Source organism: Typopeltis vanoorti, chromosome 25 (assembly GCF_054136105.1).
Source record: "Typopeltis vanoorti isolate ZY-2024b chromosome 25, IOZ_Tvanoo_1.0, whole genome shotgun sequence".
Taxonomy (NCBI): domain Eukaryota; kingdom Metazoa; phylum Arthropoda; class Arachnida; order Uropygi; family Thelyphonidae; genus Typopeltis; species Typopeltis vanoorti.
Genome location: NC_143573.1, coordinates 77,395,658 through 77,419,322, shown reverse-complemented (window position 1 = coordinate 77,419,322; position 23,665 = coordinate 77,395,658). Strand labels below are relative to the sequence as shown.

Sequence of the window (23,665 nt, the reverse complement as noted above, 5' to 3'; positions counted from 1 at the left end):
GTGGTTGGTTTAAAAATTTCGTTTTTCTTTTTTCTGCATGGAGTTACTAACTCAGCTGATTAAGTGCACTGTTTTTAATCGGTTTAACACATTGACTTGTATGAGGTTAAAAAAGAGGAAAGTGACATTATATATAATCGATATTCAGTTATCATGAAACTACACTACAATACCTTCTCACCTACGCGTATCCTGAGACTGGTACCTGTAGATGGATCCTTAAGATCTCCAATGAGAACCACCATGTCAAGAGCCATCTCGCATACTTTATCTGCATGGAGTGGAACCTGATCTGGAGCTCCAGACACCACCATGTATGCATCGCCTATGGTCTCCACCTGTTGGAAATATCAAGAAATATTTATTAACCAAGTTTACTTTACATTCTTCGAAGATTTTTGTAAAACAAACACGAACTTTATTTGTAAAACGTAAAGCTGATGATTGTGTCCTGTTTTGAGTTAAGATTTCCCGAATACTCAAAATTATGATTCTTAGATGTCGTCCTAATGTATGCAGATATTTTTGCAAAACTCAACAATCCTTAATTATAAACAAGTGAAAGGATGCACTTGTTTCGAATTAAGCATTGGCACCACACATCCTATTTAGAATTAACATTCCAAAGAGTTGCCTCAGTACTACATTTGAAAGATGATTGCTTCTATTTTTTATACCATGTGGTTGTTTAAGAGCCACTTTGGTCTTATGGTGTATTTCAAAGCTTTCTCTGCTTGTCACTGGAGAATGTATTAAATCCAAGAATAAAATACATTCAACTATTCGCTGTTGCAAATCAAAAGTACCTTTAGGTACGTTTCATTTTCAACAACCTTTTAAAAATACATTTCTTAGTTTAAATGAAAGAGTTCAAAATCCTTCAGCTTGAAAACAAAGCTCGCTCCAGTAGTTAAAGTGGAATCTGAGTCTGATACAGTCTTGCAAAGGATGCCATTAATTAAATCATTCGCAAAAACGTAAAAAAACTCTTGAATACAAGCCACTACATTATTTTGGGTTTCTGTTCAGTCTCAGATGACAGCCAACATTTCACAACAACTTTCAGATAATACAAACTCTAAATATATAGTATTAATAAAAAAAAAAGCGAACATGCATGTTGTACATATATTCATACATGCATTCTGTTAGCGCCTTTTGAATGCAATACTTCAAATACGAAGGCAACTAATATTGTAAGATCTTTCGATTTTGAAACTTTTTGTATTGAATGTCTAAACATTCGATTTGTTTATTGCTGTAAAATATTTAAAAACCCCTCTCCGGTGTATTTATAAGAATCTACCAATTCTTTCATTAATGTTTCAGATTTCCTTCTTGTCAATTTCCAGTCATCTGTCTACAGTTAATGGTCTATTTCGACCAAGTCAATTGGGTTTCTAATTCAAATTTTTGCAAGCATAATCTCATTATTCGTTGTTCAGAGTTAAGAATGCTGCAGTAGCCCCATGGATGAAGATTGTTTTTAGTAAGAAATTCTTAGGTTCTCTGTTAATAAGATTTGTTTACAAGTCGAAACCTTTTAGACTGTTTTCTTCATTTGAATTTGTTTAGCATGCACATGTTCCTGTTTTCGGTTTATCTGTTTTCAAGAGAGTAAAAATGTTATGGGAAGAAAAATTTTGTCATCTAACTTGCCTTTATCCGATAAAGACTTAATAAATATCTTTCCATCACAGATATCGTTTCAGTTTAGATCTTTTTTCAGATGAATTATGCAAGTTTCTTATTTGATTAAACAAATAAGAAACTCAAATCAGAAAACTGTATAGAAACTGCAGTTCCAGCCATATTGAGTATATAAGAATCGAAACGCATCATCGACTCAACTAAGGCTATGAAGCAACTAACCTTACAACTTAACGTACCTAACTACCTTACTTGGCGACACTAGCCTTTAGTTGAAAATACCTTATGCAAGGTTCTTGATATCTTACACAGATTCGAACCAAAACTTTAAAACCGAATGGAAAATATCGGTGATCCAGGTGATGATGCTACGGAGACACTCCATAGCGTCGTCATCTTGATGAGCACTTAATGGATCTTGAACTTTTTCTTCTGCTCATTTCTGTGGAAAACTTCACTGCAACTCAGAAAAACAACAGAGCCACACGAGAAATGCAGATTCTCAGCATTAGCAGATTTCATTGTAGATAATGAATATTTTTGAATCGCAAAATTCCGCAATGCCAAAAGAATATTGTTGAATTTTTATCACGTGGTTTTGAAATTACCAACTAGGGTTATGAAGCCAACGTATTATATCTGTTTATAATATTGCAACATCATTTTCAATTATTAATTTCAACATTATATCTGAGATATAATGTTGAAATGTGAAATTTTGAAACTACCGCCCCAGTTTGGACTTCTAAAAGTCACAGCTATCAGATGTATTTCCGCAACAAAACGTGCGAAATGATCACAAATTGGTCGAAATGCAATGCAAGAGAACCCGAAAAACATTTTTATGGCAATTCCATTCAAAACAGGTTGTTCAACCTGTAGATGTTAGTACCGTAGAGATGGGAAGACGAGGAAAAAGAAGAAACTTATTAGATTTGAGGGATCTGTAAATCGTACTCCTCAAGAAATACATAAGGTAGAGTATTAAAAAGGAACGAATGAAGACAAAAAAGAAAAATTTGTTATGGGAGTGAACTGTGAAGGGGAATTTTAACAGTTAACGGGAACGTGTTTTAACAGATTTAAATGACGGCGGTGAAATGGTGCAAGTTCTAAGGATCTTATCAATGGAAATATTTGTATAAAATGCAAATAGCAGAAACTGAAAATCTCTCCGGAGGAATGGGGTGAATCGCTGAGGGATGGATCAACCTAATTGCTCTATTCTGCACTAAGTATTTTAGGGAGAATCTGTTAGGGGAATCTCCCCAAATGTTAAAATACTGTTCGATCGGTGGACGGACTTGTATATAGTTAATAACTGTTCAGTAGTAAAGTAGACCCTTGATCGAAAAGGAACCTATTTTTTGGATGTTGGAATTAAAGTAATCCTAAGAAGAGAAATCTCTCTACAGATTTAGGTGTCATCAAAAGTAAAAATGGAAGAAAATGCTTTTATTTGTTAGAAATAAAACAGAGCTATGTTTTAGTATCATTGAAATTAACGCTATCTGAACTCCATTAGTTAATGGTTTGAAGATCACATTTTAAAAAAAATGGATTTTCTAAATGTATATTCTGGCAGCTTCTGTGATTTGTATAGCGCAAACCTTGTCGAATGGAGAGAGCCTTGGTATACAGAAGAAACACGTGAAAGAATAGCCTTATAAAATAATCGCAATTTCAGGATAAAGATCCAGCACAGGTGGTGTGCATTCACACAAAAAATTGCAGCTGGCTTATAAAAGTCAGCACGTAGACCATATGGGAAAACTTAAATAAGCTTGTGCGCCAAACCTGGTCAAATGCTTTAGAGATATCACGACTATACCTGACAATAATATGCGACATTGAATTACTCTTTCTACCTTTGTTTAATGAATGAAAGCAAGTTAGTGGTGAGAAACATTAACTATGAAAGGAAGGGAAGCATATAAAAAGTAGATTAGCATTTTGAAAAAAAAAATCTCGTATCAAGTTGGAGGGCATTTGGAATTGCATCTTTTGCCAGACACGGCGGCAAAAGATGCCAAACATGTTAGAAGCGGATGACTACTATTCTGTTTTAGTCGTATATTGTACAATATTTTTGTAACTTTTTAAGTTGTTTAATTAAAATGTTAATCACTGTTTTTTTAATTAGGAATACAAAATTAGGCAAAAAACATTCTCTGATATGATTTTTAGTAGCATTTTCAACGATGCATTTCTTTTACTGTAAATTTGCGCTTTATCTTTCACATGTCCTTTTGGTTGATCTCGAAAACGAGGTGGTTGAAGAAAAAAAAATGCACTGAGGAATATGGCCTAATCTATATGATTAAATAATATGCAACGCGTTGTTCAGCAATTCATTATCAAAAGCATCCAAATTCTCATATTAGATTTATGGACTTTACCGTTTGAGATAAATCTAATAATATAATTCTTCATTTCTACCTTCATATCGAGGTCATCATCAGAAATGTATACACCAAAATAAAGTAATCTAACATGGTTCTATTTTAAGCTACCTGACGTCTAAAACTAATTAACCTACCTGGCCTGACCTCTTGTGGCAAAATAAATTAAAATAAAAATGCTTACATTAGTGAGTGAGTGCTTACAGCCAGTAAGAAAAATCCTATTTTTGGTAAACAGTTATTAAGCCGCTGTGATGAGTATTGCAACTTTATATTCATGTATTTATTCACAGCTTACTCCTGATGATTCTTTGCTTGACATATTTTATGCTTTGGTCCTTCACAAAAAACTTCTCTCATGTTGATTTTTTTTTTTTACTCTCGAGTAACCAACAGTTGATGTGATGATCATAATTAGTAATACTAAATATCTAATGAAGTTCATATCATCTATTGACTACTTGAAAGCAAAAACTTCGATAAAGAAAGAAGACAGCCGTAATTTGTTTAAAGAATTAAAGATAAGATAAACTATAAGTCGGGCAAAGAATTAACAGAAGTAGACTCTACATGAATACATTAATATCAAGGAACAAACTGACTATGGGTTTAAAAAAGGTGTCAAAAATAGGGATTTTTTTGATTGGTTGTTAAAGTAAAATAATAATCACAGTTTATTTTAATAGGTCAGAATAGGCAGGCTAATTGGCTTTTAGATATCTAATTTAAGATAACACAGTGCTAACTGATTTGTTGTTTAGAGGTGTACGATCTCCCATTTTGAGGATTTGATGGAGAGAAAATTTATAAATTTTGTTAAACAGCGGGCGAACATATTTACCTTATACACGCCGTGTTTTTCCGTTAGCTGGTCAAACATGCTGTACATGGAATTCAACATCGATACCACTTGCATTGGGGTTATGCGGCTGCAGATCTCCGTGAAAGTTACGACATCGCTGAAGAGGATCGTCACCGACTCAAAATACTGTGGGGAAAACAAAAGAACAATGAAAAGCATTTTCTCGTTTGTTCAAGTAAAACATTAATAAAAATTAGTCTTCACAAGGTTCGTGACTTAATGCTTCTTATACGTAAAGTCATTGATAATTTCTTATCAACTAAGCATGAATCGTTATCAGTGCAGAATTCTTGCTCTCCCCTTTCGTGGAAATTTCCGATGTGCGTTGCTGCTATCGCAACTTATTTACGTTAAGTTTGCAGAACTTCTGGAATAAATTAACATAACTGACGCTGGTGACGAATTAAAAATGCTAATTGAGGTATACCTGTTTAGGATTCGTTTTATAGTACCACATTATTGACTACGATTACCGATATTAGAAGCATAGTGGGGCTATTGAAATTACGTCCAAACGACTAATATTATTATGCCAGAAAATTGCATTTGTTTCCCCTCCGGTTTGACTTTTGCAGGACGAAAAGCGTTTGCATCACCGAATGAAACCGACTAACTGACCTTCGTTTTGGATTATTCTTCCGAATTATGATCAGGCAGATAAAAGCTGTATTTATCTGCCTGATTGGCAGATAAATGTAGCTGTTCACTGGCTATTTTCTCTCCAGTTTTACTCTGAGACTGGATAATTCATCTTAACATACAAATCCCAGATGAAGGTTTTCATCCTACACAGGATTTTAAAAATGTCTTTCTGATCAGTCGGTGTAGATGAAGCCCTTTGGTCGGAAAGACCTGAGTTCAATTCCTGTCCATGACGTGAAGACTAAAGGTGAGTTAGCCGGTCTCGTAAGGAGGTAGAGAGTTTTTCACCCAGAAACTCGGGTTTTTCGTCCCTCAGAACAGATAAACCGGCCCCTTGACATATACGGATCCACAACCATAAAATACATACTTAGTCCCTCACTAGGTGGGCTCAACCAGTCCCTAGGGACGGTGGAGGAATGGGAGAAATCCTATACGAATACAATAAAAAAAATGCTAATTTAGTCCTACGCGAAATTCGAACTCGGGTCTTTCTAACCGCGAAGCATATGTCGTCGGCATCGAGTCAGTTAGTTGAAGATCGTTTTTTTTTTTAAAAAAAAAAATTCAAATCAGAACTGAAAATACAGCCGTTGATAGCCACAGCACAACGATGTATCATGATTTTAGCTGCAGCACTAAAACCAACTGACCGACCCATCGATAGAATCTCGAAACGGCAGTTTAATTAGTACGCGTAGTTATATATTGAGTGAAAAAAGTTATTACCCTCACTCACGGAAACTGATTTATCGTTCTTCACCGATCATCTAAATTATACGATAAGAAAACCATTCTGATCATCACGGAAACTAAGATAGAACTAATTTTCTACACATATGTAATCAAAAGTAAAACGGGCGTGAAGTCTAACTTAATACAAAAGCTAATTATCAAACTCCTCATTACCTCTAATTATTATCTCCTTCGAAGGAATTAGCAGTGACTTGCATACATTTGAGCCTTTGCATCTCTTCTGAAAGCTGACTAGACCGAATACTAGACAGACTGAACTCTGCACCTGTTTCTCTTGTTTTTCAAACCGTATAAAAATTTTATTCCATCATAAAATAATGGGATAACTGCGTCTTAGTAGGAGGTATTACGATACATGATCGCCTGAGGGTGATGTTAGTGTAAGAGCCTGTCTCATAACATTGACAGTTCTCGTGGCTTGGTACCTGCTTTTCTTGAAGTGTGAACACCGCCTTAAGTGACCAATTCTATAGTTATAACTTCGCTCTTGTGCTCATTAAAATACCTTCCAACACATCCAAAGAAACTAAACTTTGAAAACTAGATTTTACCTTGTTCATTTTCAACTTACTTCGACTAAGGCAAACGAAACTGAGCAACAAGCTCACATAGAAAAAGTGTTTCTAAACTGTGGCCCACGTGGATTCCAACAAATTTCTTATTGGAATCCACGTAGGCCAAAACTATCCCAAGCAGCCAGAGAAAGTTTTCTTTATACTTGCCAGACTAAGTATTGATTGCAGGCAACACATCCACAGAAATGCATCAGCAATCGATGAGTTAATACCACAGATATGAACAGCACTTTCTAACTAGAATTCCTCATGCTGATGCGAATGTCTAGCGGTTCTATATCGAGGCCGATTACAAGAAGGTCGAGAGAAGGGAGGGAGTAATAATGGCATATTTCTACGATCGCTAAGAGAAATTATATACGCTAATTTTATAAGTAAACCGATATACTGTGATGAGAAAATTTAAATGGAATCTAGTAAGTAATTAAGGTTTAAATGATCCATGCAGCGCAGATTGGAAATAGCGTTTTCATTGGATTGATCGTTCAAAAAGAAAAATAAATAAAACGCCGCTCTGACATCTTCTCCATTATAATTATGGAAACTATAAATTTAGGCGGACTTTTAGGTTGACCACAAACTTTTATCTGTTCGTGGGCAGCCTCCCGAAAGCAACAACTTGTCAATCTTAAACTAAGGCAAAGGAAATGGAGCAGGAGTAAAAAATAAGGGAGGACCATTCCTACGCTCCCCAAAATTGTGCAGTTCTTTCACATCCTCACTCCATATTTAGACGAAAACTTTAGCCAGCACTTGTCTCAAATTTCAGTCTTCATTCCTGATCCTAGAAATCTCATCTAAATTACAAACAATGAAATACTTAGAAGAACCAAGTTCTATCATTAAGCAGAGCTGAACTCTCAAACTAGTTTATTCTCGCAACTTGTCCAGGTAAAATTATGTTAATTCAACATTTTAATTTTGCAAGCATCGAATAACACAGACAGAAGAATTAGACAAATGTTCATATAAAGAAAGTTAATTTTTTTATAACTTACCCAGTAAGTTCATTTTTTTTCGATAACAGAATGAGCATAATTAAACATTTGTTAGCGTTTTCAAAATTAGTTCATGTTCGCCTCGTTTTGATTGCTTTTTTGAGTGTTCAGATTGCAAGGATCGAAATCCTCTCTCGAGGCTTATCAATCAATATCGTTCATACGCGATGATCATCTTGTGGAATCCGAAATCTCAGAGATCAGGTTGCAAGAATTAAACCTGATCTCTGAGATTTCGGATTCCACAAGATGATCACCGCGTATGAATGATGCTGACTGATCAGTGACATTTACACGTGTCGTGTGTGTGATGACGTAATACTGGAGCTGTCGGTAATGGAGTTATACTGTATATTATATACAGGGTGTTCGGGATAAATTTGACAGTTTCGTAAGGAAAAAGAAAATCTTCTTTGTATCTATTAAATTTAATGAATTGACAAAAAAACATTACAGGCAGAGTTAATTACAATACTATCAACAAGATTTACTCAAAATAACCACCATTAGCATCGATCACAGCTTCAATTCTGCTTCGGAACCTCGAACAAGCTGATGCTACAGTCTCCCTGGGAAGGGCCGCAAAAACTGTTTTAATTTTATCCATTAACTGGGCTTTTGTATTACTGGAAGTGCGATTGGTGTCTTTTTCAACTGCGCCCCATACAAAATAATCCATGGGGTTAAGGTCTGGGGAGTTTGGAGGCCAAACATTTGGACTGGTGAAGTCGTAGAAATTTTCAGACAACCATTTTTGACTTTTCCCAGAGGTGTGGCAAGGGGCCGAATCCTGCTGCCATACATACGGCCTACCATTGGCTACCCTTGTTATCCAGGGCTTGACTACAGTTAGCAACTCCACGAACAAAGCCCGAATTCCAATGCCAGGGTTCTTCAACACCTGTTCCTGCAGATTTGCGAGGAATTCTGCTGTACGAACGCAATCAGATCGTCTGCTAGGGATCTTTCTTCTTGCTACATCCTCGTAGTCACCATTGCAAGTCTCTAGTTCATGCCTGATTGTTTTTACTGTATTCAGGGAGCATTGGGCAGCAGTCGTAATATCCTTATTTTGATGGCGGGCACGAATCATCATGATACAAGTTATTCTCTTCCATGATTCAGGTGGGTTCCAGCTATCCCTCCTTTCTGACATCTTGTATATGAATGAAGAAGGGTCCAAACTTTTAAATGAAGAGAAGTGTGTGTTAATACATGTAACTTACGGAAAAATATAATTAATTATAAATATGTCAAATTTATCCCGAACACCCTGTATATTGTATTCAGTGCACATAATTATATTAAATCATCTACTTTCATCTAAAAATAAATTTCTAAAAATAAATGTCATGTCATGTTACTCTACAGTTTACTTAAAGTAAACTGTATTTAGATAAAAAAAGATATTTCTAATGCAATAAAAAGGTCAGCCGAGTTAATCTCAAGCTACGATCAGGAGCAATCTAGTTGCTGACAGCGAAAGCAGTTCTTCCATTTAGTCATCTTATCTCGCGCTTTTACTTCTCTGTATTTCCTGCTATTTCTTGTTACTTTTTTTAAAGATGTCTTATGACGTATGGCTTGTCTCGAAAACGTATGAATACTGTACCTTAGAGCAATCCTGTAGCCCTTTATTCTGTGAACTTAAATATTCTGCAGTTCTATATAATTTAAATAGTTTAGAATTGTGCGTAATAAATGCCTTAGTGAGCAGATGTGTTGGCGTTCTGCCAAGGCATTTGAAGAGAGAAAAAAATATATATCGTAGATTGTTTTCTTATCTTGTAAGGTTTCTTACATGTTAAAAAATATTCAGTCATTTCATACACAAAATAGTGCACGCTAAAATGAGATCTGCGTTGTATTCTGATCTATAAAAAGAGTGACCAAAATGTATATACTGCGCACCAGGTGTCGAACAGGTCGGTTAAGAGACAGATAGGAGATTCGGATAAGGAAAGCCGTGTTAAGTTCGGCGATATGAATAGTAGAAATTCTCCTTGTTCTCATCTCTTGAATTCATATCGTGTAATTTCAAAGGAAGAAATGAGACAAGTTCTAGTATACCTATTGAACCTTCGATGTATGGAAAGTTCCTACTGGAATACTCAATAATAAATATTCGATCACTTTTGATACTTTATTCGTTCGTTACTTTGTTTCTATGAACTGCATCTGCAAGCTAATGTAGTGGAAACAAAGGAAACGTATACCCGGATGTGGCATCCTGCTTCCTCGTGTTTCTGTTTTGTGACGATTCAGATAACACGTTCGCTCTACATCTAAAAAAGAGTATTAAAAGAGCACTAAACCATGATGATATCTTCTTTATGTTGTTATATTTTTTGAGTATCATATTGATTTCGCATTCGTATTCCATCTCACGATTCATTTACCGGAAAATGGCATACCATTAAAATGTTGAGAGAAATAAATACTAACATCCGAGTGAAGTTTTCTTCGTTATCTGCCTTCCTGAAGCTGTTATCTGATATATTTCGATACAGTTTTTAGATATGCGATCTCCAAAATGTATCACAATAGTTACCTATCGATTTTATAGAATAATGTGGGAAAGGCAGCATGTTAAGGAGTAGCATAGAGGAAACCTCTTTTTTTACTTAAACATAAATGAAAAATATAAAGACCAAGAGGAATCCTCAAAGAAATAACGTAAGTTATATATAATAAAGAAGGCATTTTAACAACGTGTGATCACTGAAAAGTTTGGGTAGATGGATCTCCTATTAGCAGAATGTACACAAAGATTTTAAACCATATATTCATCGTTCAGTCTCTTATGGAGTTTTACGGGAAAATGTCACATGATTCACTCATTTCATATGTAAAGATCAGATGTGTTTGTCATACAAATTTGCACTATTCGGCCTATCAAATTTTGCTTGTGTTTTTCAGCTTGATTCTGAAAAAAACGCACTCTGTTTGGATCCAAAATTTGATTTCCTCGAAAGTTCAACAGCTAACTTTGCTCATTTCGAGTTATGAGTACCTTTCGCTTTAGAGGTTTTTGTGCAAAAATTCTCAGTTGACAAAGTATAGAAAATTAAACACGTACATAACTTTTGTGGTTTCCAAATATTAAATCCTAAAAATATGTACCTAAACGTTTTACGTAAGATTTGAAAATTCGTAGGGAATTTTCTGTTTTTAAGCACAAATTGCTTGGAACAGAAAAATACTTAAATATAACGTGAGAAAAAAAGGTGTTCTTTAAGTGTTGATAATATCCGTGTGCGTATTAGAGAGATTCCACACACACACAAAAAAAAAAAAAAACATTCATCTGCAGTAAGATATCTTCATTAATAAAAATGCGACTATTGCAGTTGAGTAATCCAGTGTTTTTTTTCCTCCTTTCTTTTGGGTGAATGTGCACGCCCGCGCACTTCAGTCTTCGTTTATAATAAACGTATCGTCCATAAAGAAAATCTCATGGCAGCTACTTTCAAATTTAACTTTTTTCTATCGAAATTAAAACTTCGTATACAAGTCTAAATAAAATTTTCTGCATGGATATTCAAGACGGTAATGCACGAAATGTTTTAACGCATAGGCTTATGAGGATATTTCACTACTCTCAGAGCACTTTGCACCATTCTTGATTTAAAACAAAAAAGAAAAAGAAAAAAAGTCGCAGATGGATTTAATAAGTGGCGTACCTTGAAATGTAAGGAAGCAGATTCACTTCTGTTTCTTTTGGAACTTAAAAGCCTGCTTAGCGAATTCTTGCGCCAAATGAAAAGATTGGCGAGTGCATAATAACTGCGTATATTCATTTTCTTAGAGAATATCTGAAATTTAAGCTTTCGTCTTTACTCTATTGAAAAATAATTCGATTTCTGGAAAGATTAAACGAGTTACCATTTTATCATAAAAAAAAGTTTGTGAATGTAAAAGATTTCTTTGAAATTTTCACTGGCAATTAAGTTTGTGACGTAAGGTTGTACCAACCTAAGGATTATAACTGATTTAAAGCGCAAAGTTTAGTTCCTAATTGAAATGAATAGATAATTTCGAATATAAAAATGATGTGTTATCTTGTATATAACGTCTGTTTTACAAAAGCTAATGTACTGAACGTGCAATAGAAACCTGAATTTAAAAGTTTATAACAAACCAAAAACATGTTTTCAGTTTTGTACAAAGCGCAGAATAATTCATTTCCCCAATCATAGTTTTGATTTGATATGACATTCGTTGCAAATAAATAAATAAAACTAATCCAGTTTAGCAAGTTCAGGAAAGAATTTCGGTTCGTGCCCCAGTATGAGCTTAAAGTTTTGCTGGCTTTAATTTGTCCAAGTGGTTAGCATATCTGCTCTCCAACCAACTGGATGAGGGTTCGAATATTTGAATTGTTTTTAGGTGGAGATGAATTTCATCGCCAGGTGTAAGATCAGGCCCACGCTTATTGGAGGCCTGACGTGGTTTGAACATGGTCCCTAGAGGAGGTTTCCGAAAGTACAAAAATAATAAATAATGCTAAAAATACAGATTAAAAACGGAAAAAATATCCTACGTCCTCCCCGGATACTAATGCACTATAGTTATCCCTTCGTGGGTGGGAGGTACATGGGGGAGGGGGGAGTATGAACAGATTTTCTTGGCCTTTCTTCTACCAGTTCGAGTTAGTTGATCTTGATCCTAGTAAAGATCAGTTTCTCCTGTAATGTCAGGTTTCTTAATTAACATAAGTGCTAGGATTTATGGCTACCAGATTGTAGCAGTTGCCTTTCTCCCCCCCCCCCTCCCATCGATATCTTGATGGGGGGGGAAATGAGGAGATTAGCCCTACCATTTTGAAGACAGATAGGCAGCTACTTTTCAATCTTCATTGAGGGAGTAGCTGCCTATCTGTCTTCAAAATGGTAGGGCTAATCTCCTCTGGAATAAAAGGTGTTACAGGATTTATTTAATACAAAAAATATGAGAAAAAAAATAGTAGGTGCTCTCTGCTCTGTATACAAAAGTGAAGAGCACACCAATTCAGAAACTTCAGGGCTACCTGAAGTTTCTGAAATTCAGTATTTGTCGAATTTTCAGTGCAATTCACTGACTTTAGGGCGCTGTCCCTCTTTACAATAAGTTTCGTTTGTTTTATCGACTTAGCCTGCGTGTCATTTTATTCCAAATTTCACCTGTCAGCAGGGACAACTAAAAGATATTTGAACCCAATACGCGTTGTAAAGGATCCAGTTTTAAGTAATCAAATTGCCGGCCTGGTTGGCCGAGTGGTTAGCGTATCCGATCTCCAGCCAAAAGGCTGCGGATTCGAATTCCGCCATGGATGTTTGTGATTGTCTGTGAAAGTACTAGTAGTTATGGTCGGCGGTAGATGGCGTTGGTGTAGATGACGAAGGTAGTTGCGGTTGGTGGAGACGGAGAGTTGTAGAGTAGGCGCTCTCGTTTGATGAGTCTTTGGACCCCCTGGAGGTGTCAAATAATAAATAATACAATGTCAAAAAAATGAGAAATTATGCGAAAAAGTAGAATTAATTGAAAGAAAAGAACAAAGCATTACTGAAAGATTCGAACTAGCATTTAAATCTCTAGTAAGTCACACGCAAGTTGCTTTTTTGTAGGTTTAATTCATACAAATGTGTTTCTTTTGCCGTTAAGAAGTCTTGAATAAGACGTTTTAATTATCAAGTTAAAATAAAAAGACGTTGCGGAGTTTCAGTCCCGCATAAGGTCAACATATTTTCTAATAACTCGAGGAAGAGGAAGCTGTCGGATACCCTGAGGAAGCTGATAGTTTCTGTAAAGACAGCTTCTGACTTTACAGCGACAAAGATGAGCGAGATCGGACGGATTCAAGCATCGTTGTTTCAGCAATGGCAACCAAGGAAATGCCACATCAACGAACCGTCTGGCAGGAAAATTCAAATCCTTCCGTCGAACGACTTGATGATGTCTGCTATTTTGATTGATTAAATTTTGCAGTAATGTTAGAGAGAGCTGAGGAATTACACCAAGAATAATTTGAGCACACTTCACTTTTTCCTGAAAACGATCGATAACTTCATCTTCAGCATCACCGAGTTGAAGCCGGATGAGATCTTCCATGAAGTACAACACGAATGTCCATACGTGCACCGGTTGATGATTGACAGATAAGTACATCCGACTAATTCCATACCTCACCAGTAAAAGCAGCGTAGCGGCCGGTATAGGCGTGTCGTAGAGCTCAAACGTGTATAGAGAGAAGCTGTCAACAACCCTGACCTTGTTGAAATTAGCCACGCGGAGGAAATAGGACAAAGGAGAGTCTCGCACGATTCTTTTATTAGGATCATCATGCCCAGACCACGCCCAGAGTTCCGTTATTTTGCTGGGATAAACATGTTCTTGTTCTCGAAGACGAGTGCAGCTATCCACGCGTAGTATGCACATTAGAACTTCTCCAGCAATTTTCACGTCGGCGATGTTTTCCCAAAAGCACACCTTCGCCAGAGAGTAGCTCGTATTCTCTAATATATTTAGTTTTCCTAAATTTTTCAAACACCTATCGTGTCCCATATTTTCGTGTCTATATTTGTAATATAAATTCAACGCAGTTCGGATGTTTGTGTCTTTTTCCTCGCTCGGAGGATGTTCCCTGTCGTCAGAAGAATTTAGAAGCGTTTTAACGGCTGAAAGAAGTTCCTCCAATACATTTAAATCCTGTGTAGAGCAGACAGGAAAATTTGGTAGCTCAGTCATATTTCCATTGTGTCAAAACAGCTATTTTTATCATTATCGCTTCTATCATTATTGGATATACAACTGTTATAGTTAATATTGTTGGTGATTTGTTCGAATCATCAACAATGCTTTCCAGAATACACATGCCAATTCCCGCGCTCATACTAGCTCTCCTGAATATATTCTTTTTAATAATTATGTGGGTGAGTATGGCGCTATCTTTTTCTTTCTGTCGTTCTGTATTTAGAGATGATCTAAATCTAATGCATCCGAGCGACGGACGATTAATGTTCTAGTGATTTATAAATAAATAATATTAGCGGCATATATTATGTCATGTAGTTTAAAAACATTACCAGAAGTCGAAGAATATTTAAGTACAAAAACGACTAATTTTTTCATTCCTTTTGTTATATTAACAATGCATCGAGCATTAGAATTTCTTAGCAGTAAAACTGCAAAGGCAGTGTTGATTTAACAAGAAAGGGGATGTTCTGCTGGATATTTGCTTCTTTTTTTTTTAAGCTTGGGGTCATAACCTTTCCGACAAAAAAAGGTTTTCTTTATAGTCTTTGTAAACGACACAGAAAAAGAGATTTTTCTTCTGCTAAGCATAAAACACGAGGAATTGATTCCATACAAGCGGAAAACTTGCTGACTCGACAGTGTAATCAATTTTCTAATTAAAAAAAGCGAAAATATTCTTGTTCTACGCAATGCTCCCCTCCGTCAGTTACCCTGCAAATGTTTTACCCACAATATGTCTGATCCTATGAGAAACACCTGCAAGAATAAGACGAACTAATTCTATTATTTAGGTAAAGAATATTTAAGTACGAAAAAAAAAAACACAATTATCTTAATAAACGAGGCTTCCATAAGCTAAACACCGATGATGTTCCAAAGAGATTATTTCTCTAATCGAACATCTTCAAGAAAGGAGATCAATATGGGGAAAGAAGAAATGTTGAGGTATGAAGACGAAAAACAATTAGCTAGACTGTAATTACGTTCGTGAACGAATTTGCATCTTAGATATGCCACACACACACCCTTCTCGAGATCTGCACTGATTCAGTTATAGCATTCTTTAACAAGACTGGAATATTTTAAGCCAAACCCGAAATTCTTGGCGTATTAATCAGTATTCATTTCCCGGTGAACAAGTCACTTTAGTGAAAATTATCTTTTCTGCAACCCCCCCCCCCAAAAAAAAAACTAATAAACGTAATACAATCTGTACATCAAATTAATGAAAAATAACGAGGTAACTCAAAGGAATAGGCAAGATCTTTCTAATATTAAGAGAAAGTAAAGATGTTTCAAATACACGTGACTTCATAGCTACAAAAAATAATTCACAGAGAATTGAATCCGCATTGTGAATCAGTTTTCGTTCATAGCCTCAAACAATAAATACGAAAGTCTCGAACCCAAAGCTTTTTCATTCTCTACGAATTTTGTATCTGTTATGTAAAACGTGCACCAAGTACGGGGAAAGGCGGTCAGCTGCGATTTCGAAGCACGTGCATTACTGATGTCATTTTTAATCGTGACAGTGGTGGTGTTTCCGCTGTTTGTGTTATTGCTCAAATTCCGCCGGGGAATTTCGAAGTTTGAAATGATTTTAACTTCTGAATTGCAACAACTTCGTACTAGAATAGCAAAATCCCAATTCAGAAGTTGAATTGAAAGATCTTGCAATTCAACTTCCTACAAGAAATTTGGTAAAAATAATCGACTGGTTCGACACGGCTAAAACATTGTGAATTACAGGAGTTTGAGTTTTTCTCCTGCTTTTATAATTCTTCCTTTCATTTTAGTCCCATCGCGTCCAAACTGTCGGGGAAGAACCAACCTCATTCTAGATGCAATCAAAAATGGCTAAATGATGCATCCGTTTAGGAGTGTTTAAGCGGGAAAAAATCCCCCAAACGCCCTCATTGTATGTCCAGTTGGGCTGAAATTTAAATGAACACAAATATGTTAAAAAATCGAGGCACTGCATGCAGCATTATCTGGCTTAAGGAATGACTCCTTAAGCATCAAGACACTTGAATATTATATCTATTACAAAGCAATAGTAACTCATCGCATGATCAATTCATTTGGCTGATGGATTTACGTAAGGCTCCAGGTCAAGTTCCAGGACAGTGAAACCGTCAACAACGCTTTTAATTTTAAATGGTTTATATTCTTTTTGGAATGGAATCCCCTCGCCCCCATTGCTTTACGTGTTTTACACCCAAGGGTGTAAACTATAGCACATTAGTACCGTGGGCGGGGTAAGGAATTTTTATAATCTTATTTTTTACTTAATCTGGTAACCCTCGTTTAGAGACTAAATATTCAACGCTTTTCAAGGTACTTCAGGTCTCCAACAAGGAGGCAGCGATCTCACACCAGGCGAAGAAATTGTTCTTCCCCACAATCATCCATGAACCCGAAGAATTCAAACCCGCAGCCTGTTGGAGTGCAGGCACGCTAAAGACTGCCAAAATAACCCCGCGTGCTTTATTAAGTGTTCCTTATTGGAACCACACGTGATCATAAATTCCAAAGCCACTATTTCATATGCAATAAAAGCAGATTAAAAATATTTTACCGATAACCTCTGATTGCCCACAGTACGCCACCTTTAGTATTCCGAGAACACTACCAAAGCAGATTCGAATAGAAGAGGAAATGCGTTCACTTCTATTTTAGGAAACTCCTCTTTCTAAAACAGACCACCGTTCTATTTTCGGAAGAGGCATACCGATGTCCATCGACTGACAACCGATGAACGGGATGCGAGACTCAGCCTTGACATTTGTCAAATGTTTTCCCATTCTTCCTGGATTTGAAAAGTATCACCCATATCAAATATAGTCCTCATTATTAATAGCGAAGAAGATTTGAAATCCGTGATCATCAAAACAAATCAAATTAGCAATAAATATAATGTGAGCATAAATTTCAATAGAACTAAAATAATGACAATAAGGAAAGAAAAGAAACGAGTTCACATTGATATTGATAATAAATACATTGAGCAAGTAACTCAGTTTAACTCTTTGGGATCACTCGTCACTGAAGATCTAAATATACGAAAACAATAAACCATAGAATAGGTTTAGGTTGGTGTGTAATAGGAAAGCTAAATAAAAAATTTTAATGCTAATAAAATAAGTGAAACAGCTGAAATTAAAAATACACAACTCAATGGTATTGTCTGTGGTCCTCTACGGATCTTAAAGTTGGATAACAAAGAAAAAGAAGAATAAAATTATAAGCATTTGAATCCAAATGCTTACGAAAAATAAACAAAACCAGATGGACTGAGAAAAGGACCAATCAAATAGTGAGGGGTGAATTAAATTACAAGGAACTAATGTTAGACGAACTAAATAAAAAGAGGTTAAATGGTTTCGGCATGTAAACAGAATGATCAACAGAGATTACTTTATATCACTCTACAGGGACAGAAAACCACCAAACGGACAAGGGGAAGACCAAGAATAAGCTGGATCACCAATGTCAAGAAAGCTGCTAAGATCAACAGCCTTCAAGATCTTTCAAGAAAGACTTTATTAAGAAAAGATGGACTCATGAAGTACTCAACCCGTCTTGACGGAAGAGAATCAAATCAATAGTAATAAAATCACAAGGATTGGCATTCAGATTATCGTCCAACATCTGATTTTCTCATGGAAACTTCAGCATCATAATTTCTACTACATTTCGTTGAAGATTTTAGAAAAAATTGGAATTTTGGATCTTGTTTACTAAAATCTGTTAAGCCAGGGGTCTTAAACCTTTCAGACAGTGCGGGCCGCATTAAACATTTCAATGAAGCTCGCGGGTCACTAAGCTATACTGCGGTATTTAAAATTGTAAGATGTTTTCCAGATTCACAAGGAACGCTGTGCATTTGACACTTTACATAACATCCTATAAAAATAAACAAACTCAGCTTTAAGAGCGTAGGTAGAAGTCAGTCTGGTTCATGATAAGTAAATACAATCAATACTTGAAAAAAGATAATTTAATGAAGAAAACATTCATTTTTTACAATGTCAATGGGCAACTTGTCGATGTTGGCATTAATGTTGGAAGTCGCTATGCGCAGAGTATTCTCGAGATGTTGATCCGTAATCTGAGTTCTTTTCTTGGACTTCACATGTTTCATTCTGGAGAAGATCTGCTCACATAAGTATGTGCTTCCTAACAAAGCGCGCATCTTCAAAGCATGCCGGCGAAGATTAGGAAATGCGTCCTCAGAAATGCAGTCTTTGTAAAATGTAAGCAAGGGCACATTGAAGAATTTTTCTCTCATGGCTTAACAGTTAAGCCATCTTAATTTTCCCGATTTCAATAAGAACATTTCTGGGGAGGAGAACGATTCAAAATACATAAAATGAAGACAGCTGTGGGTTCAAATGCATAAGTGGTGTGATGTCCTTTCACAATAAAACCGAAACTAGCCTTACTTATAACTGCTGGGATGTCTTCCCATCTTCCTTTGTCATATTATGGCAGTATACAGAGGTTAATCCTATTTGTATAGTTTATACGAAGAAATAAAAACATTCTGTCCAGTCCGAGTAAATCATCTTTAATTGAAAATTTCTTGTTATATCTCTAGAGTTGTTCACCTTTTCCATAAATAGGATGTCTTATCAGCTGTCCATAGAGAAGCTTCAATTATTTCCTTACTTTTTAAACTGTTTCCAGATCGTGATGAAGACTTTAAAAGGAAAATCTTTGAAGTGTAAAAGGTTGTTCTTCTGAATAATCATTAAATGTCAGAAAAATTTCAATTTCTGCTCAAAACAAATTAATTTTCTTCGGTGTGAAATGTCAAACCTAATAGTACAGGCCCAAGGCATTGTGCACTTGAACTTTGTGATTAACAAATAATAAAAGCTACTTCCGCTTTCTTCAATATAAAATTCACAACTCTTTTTTATTCGTTCCCTTTCTAAAACTAATGCGTTCAGCGATTCATCTTCGTTGTGCAGCTCCTTACACCTTTCTGCTTCGTTATAGCAGGTGATGTTTTACCTTTAAATTTATGGGTGCAGCACGAGAAAAGTGTGGCTGTCATTCCACGAGTTTCGCATGTCTGCTTTCTATTGAGTTCCGCTTTTCTCTTAACATTACTCTCAGGTTCCACTTTTCTCAATATCGGTCTTGTACGTCAAGCCATTCATCATTGCCTTTAAACGCAGAAGCGCTCTTGGCTAAGTATAGACAATTTATTCATTACCTTTTAGTGACAGTCACATATCTGACCTATAAAATTAAGTATCCTTAACCATTTTACCACTAAAATGGTTTAAGTTAAACTAAAGGTCAGATGACTGGAAATAGTAAAGATCAGAAAGATGGAATACGTATGAAATCCGTCCTGATAGTGGATAGTTATATGCTAATGGAGCTAATATTATTCACTCCAGGTTTCTTATTTCATTCATTTTACTATCACGCTATTCTTACATTTAACGCAATGTTACCTATAGGTCCGGTTTCACCCTTACTTGTTTCTTTTCAAAAAGAATTATCACTAACTCGTGCGTTATGTGGCAACAAGTAAACTTCAGCACCAATAAACATGATATGAAGAATTTAGATAAATTTATTAATTCCTTGCTGACCAGACCTCTTATATTTATGTCACCTTTTCTTACAGGATTGGAAAACGAAATGATCCTTCTTTGAGTCTAATTCCTAGGATTATTATACAGCGGTCGGAAAGGAACGCCCATGATTCGAAGAACTTCAACAATCTCCTGATGGTTTAGTTCGAACAAATAAAAGGTGTTCTCCACAAAAAAAAATTAGATTATCCTCTTAAAACTTTCTAATTATTCTACTCAGAGAATCGATCACTCTTCTATTACATAAACATTTCCATTAATCTAGGCCCGTAGAGCCTCCCAGTAACTTCATTGACATTAAGTCTTTGGAATGAAGGCTAGTATTAGTTCCATTCTAATCACCGACCACCTAAGTTTTCTCCAGTGCATGCAAGTAGCTCCCTCCCCAGAAGAAAATAGTTTTTCGTTTTGCAGCTCACCAAACTCGACTGAAAAGACGCACAGCAAACACATTGCCTGGACAGAAATCAACGGACATCCCAATGGGTAAGGTGCATCGTGCGATGTAATGAGTCACTTGTTTGTAGCCGGTATAAATGGGAGGAATATGATGCTCCCAAGTCAGTGGAACTGTGTCCGGGTGAAATAGAACTGCAAGAATAGAACTGACGGAGTTTGAAAGAGGTTTGGTGATAGGATGTCACAGTATAGGCCTATCTGTTCGGCAAATTGTTGTCAAATTGGGCCACCCCAGGTCAACAATCAGTGATTCCATACCATACTGAAATGGAAGTGCAGGGAGTCAGTTGCAACACTTGCAACAAGTGGTAACACTTGTTACCCACCACACTCACCGAACGCGCCCGAAGAGTGTTACGAAGGATAATGTGTAAAAACCGCCATTCATCGGCCGACACGTTGAATGTGAAGTTCTGGGCATCGATTGGAACACGAATCTGAACATGAAACATGGGTTTTCATGGTAGGACCGCAATATGCAAACCCTCCATTACCTGAACCAACATGGAGCGTCAAATCACGCTACACCCTCTACCGAGCAGATGGAAGGGTGTGGTGGATGCCTCTTACCAGAGTGCGTAACCGTAACTATGAAATTCAGAAGTCGCGGTGTGAGGGTGTGGTCCTGTTTTTACTGGTTTGGTCTCGGATCTCTGTTTGTGGCGCCACGAACACTGAACTCCGAAAGGAGTCTGAACATTCTGAACAATGCTATGCTTCCTACTTTGTATCATTTTTACGGAACTGACTATCGTCTCTTGCAACGAAACACGTGTCATGCTGCTGCTGTAACTGCGTGGTTTGTGGACATGAACGTCACCGCAGTTGACTGAACTCTCAATCTTATTGAATATCTGTGGGATGGAGTCCAAAACCTCATTACATGTTTAGAGGAGAACGGTCCAAAATTCCCATGATTGCTATCGTACGCTTGTGGAAAGCATGCCCCGTAGGATTGCTGCTGGCATCGCAGCGAAAGGAGGTCCAACATCTTATTAAGATTGTGGGCTCTTACAATGGCATCCGTTGAATTCCTTCCAAGCTCTCTCTCTCTCTCTGTGTTTCCCTGGACAAGGGCGAGGTTCCCCTCAAGGTTTGCCTCAGTTATGTGTGTGTGTGGGTGTGTATGTGTGATTAGCAAATACTTAATGTCGCAGGAATGCGCCCCCCAAGTTCGGCGACGTTGAGTTGCGGAGACTAGTTGTTCCCCTATTCCCATAAAAGGTATTACGTAAGTAGCAGATGTAATTGATTATTGATTTATAAATATTTACCTTACATTTTCCATAACGGATGATATTTCTCATTCTGTTAACAACCTAACAATTTTTCTTTACAGTACAATTTTTTATCACACTAATATGCAAATGTTGTGCTTTTTAATACTTAAATCATTTATGCTGCGCATTCCATTGTGGTAGATTATGAGTGCAAAACATCGCACAGATTATAACTGCAAAACTATTCGATTTATTTATTCGTATGAAGTTGCCTCCCTTTTTCTCTTCCGTCCCTTCTGGGGCGAGTTGAGCCCACTCATGGGGGGGGGGGTTAAGTATTTATGACTGTAGATCAGTGTGTGCTGTGGCTGAGGAAGATCCTACAGCTCCACGTCGGCGACGGGAATCGAACCTAGGACACTCCTTCGGGAATCGAACCTAGGACACTCCTTCCCCAGGCACATGGCACAGAATTCGATGAGATGCATCAACTTAATCAATTCTCTAATTGCACTGCTGTTTTAAATATTACCTCCTACATGGAAAAATTTCTTCAATGTCATTTTTTCACCGATATTCCTCAGCAATGCTTTCCCGAAGTTTGCATTGTGTAATACATTTTTGCTCCGTAATCTTGCAAAACTTCAATTTGTTGTCACTCTTTGCATATAATCCAAGGTACAACGTTAATACGACTTGTGCATTTATAGAAATTAACTTTTCATACTGAACAGTTTAGCGCAAGGATGAACAAATACAGTTGCCTCCGATTTTTATAAATTAAATTATTATTTCTCTTTAGCTTAAAAGACTGCATGAAAGTTTCGCTGGTGTCTAGCGAAACATTCGTCTGTTATGTGTGAATAAAGAAATATTACACTGAGTTCTAGCCTTGTCATTGTAACTTAGTTTTATTAGTACTGTGATGTAAACCCATACAGGAAAGCTTTTGTTTTTATTTGTGCACGTTTAGAATAAACATTTTCGTCATCTCGTAAGTTTGACAATAGTAATATAATAATGATGCGCGTTATAAATTTCTTTGGAATGCACGGGCATTCACATCTCACTAACATCGTTAGCAATCTAGATGGGAATATTCGACATACTAAATTACTGTATGCACTCCTCTTCAGGTTTTCGTGTTGAAGCACTATACGATAAATCTATTCATAATTTCACTGACATCAGCAGATGCCTTATTGACCGATAGATGGCAGCACCAGACCTGCTCCTAAATTACATCTCTCCTCTCTCCTAAAATAATTCGCATAAATGATATATTTTTTAAAAAAATGATCTTTGGCAAATTCAAAATTACCAAAGATGGATATTGAAATTTGCGTTATAGCATCTTCATTTATCTATAAACTATCAATATCTGAATAATTATGTACGGTGGGCGGGGTCTAGAAAGGTCTGATAAACACGTAGAACAAAAATGATAAGGCAACTGATATAACCACAAGAAAGAACATACTAGTAGCAGAGTTATGAAGGAAACTTATGTTCTATAATGAGAAAAGATTTCAGTAGGGAGGGAGACTTACTTTCATGTGAGTGTCATTTTATCTTAAGGACAAATGTCGCTTCATCCTCCTCACTTTACTATGAAAGCGCTGTCTTCAGGATAGCAATGTGAATCTTGAAGGAGTTAAAAGATCTCAATTTAAGTCATTTATAATTTTCTGAATATTTGACCAGTTTCGAAAGCCAAGCTTCAGTGTGAAAAGAAATCAAAAATGTAATTT

At 36.4% G+C, this 23,665-nt stretch overlaps 1 protein-coding gene across 1 annotated transcript in view; it reads right to left on the bottom strand.

The window, feature by feature from the left end:
• Gyc88E (Guanylyl cyclase at 88E) overlaps window positions 1-23,665 on the bottom strand; it is a 147,724-nt gene that overhangs the window by 19,113 nt on the left and 104,946 nt on the right. The window contains exons 8-9 of the mRNA XM_090414302.1: window positions 4,894-5,040; window positions 182-338 (exon numbers count right to left, since the gene is read on the bottom strand). Coding sequence (XP_090270428.1) covers window positions 182-338; window positions 4,894-5,040 — 304 coding nt within the window. The remainder of the gene's footprint in view (window positions 1-181; window positions 339-4,893; window positions 5,041-23,665) is intronic.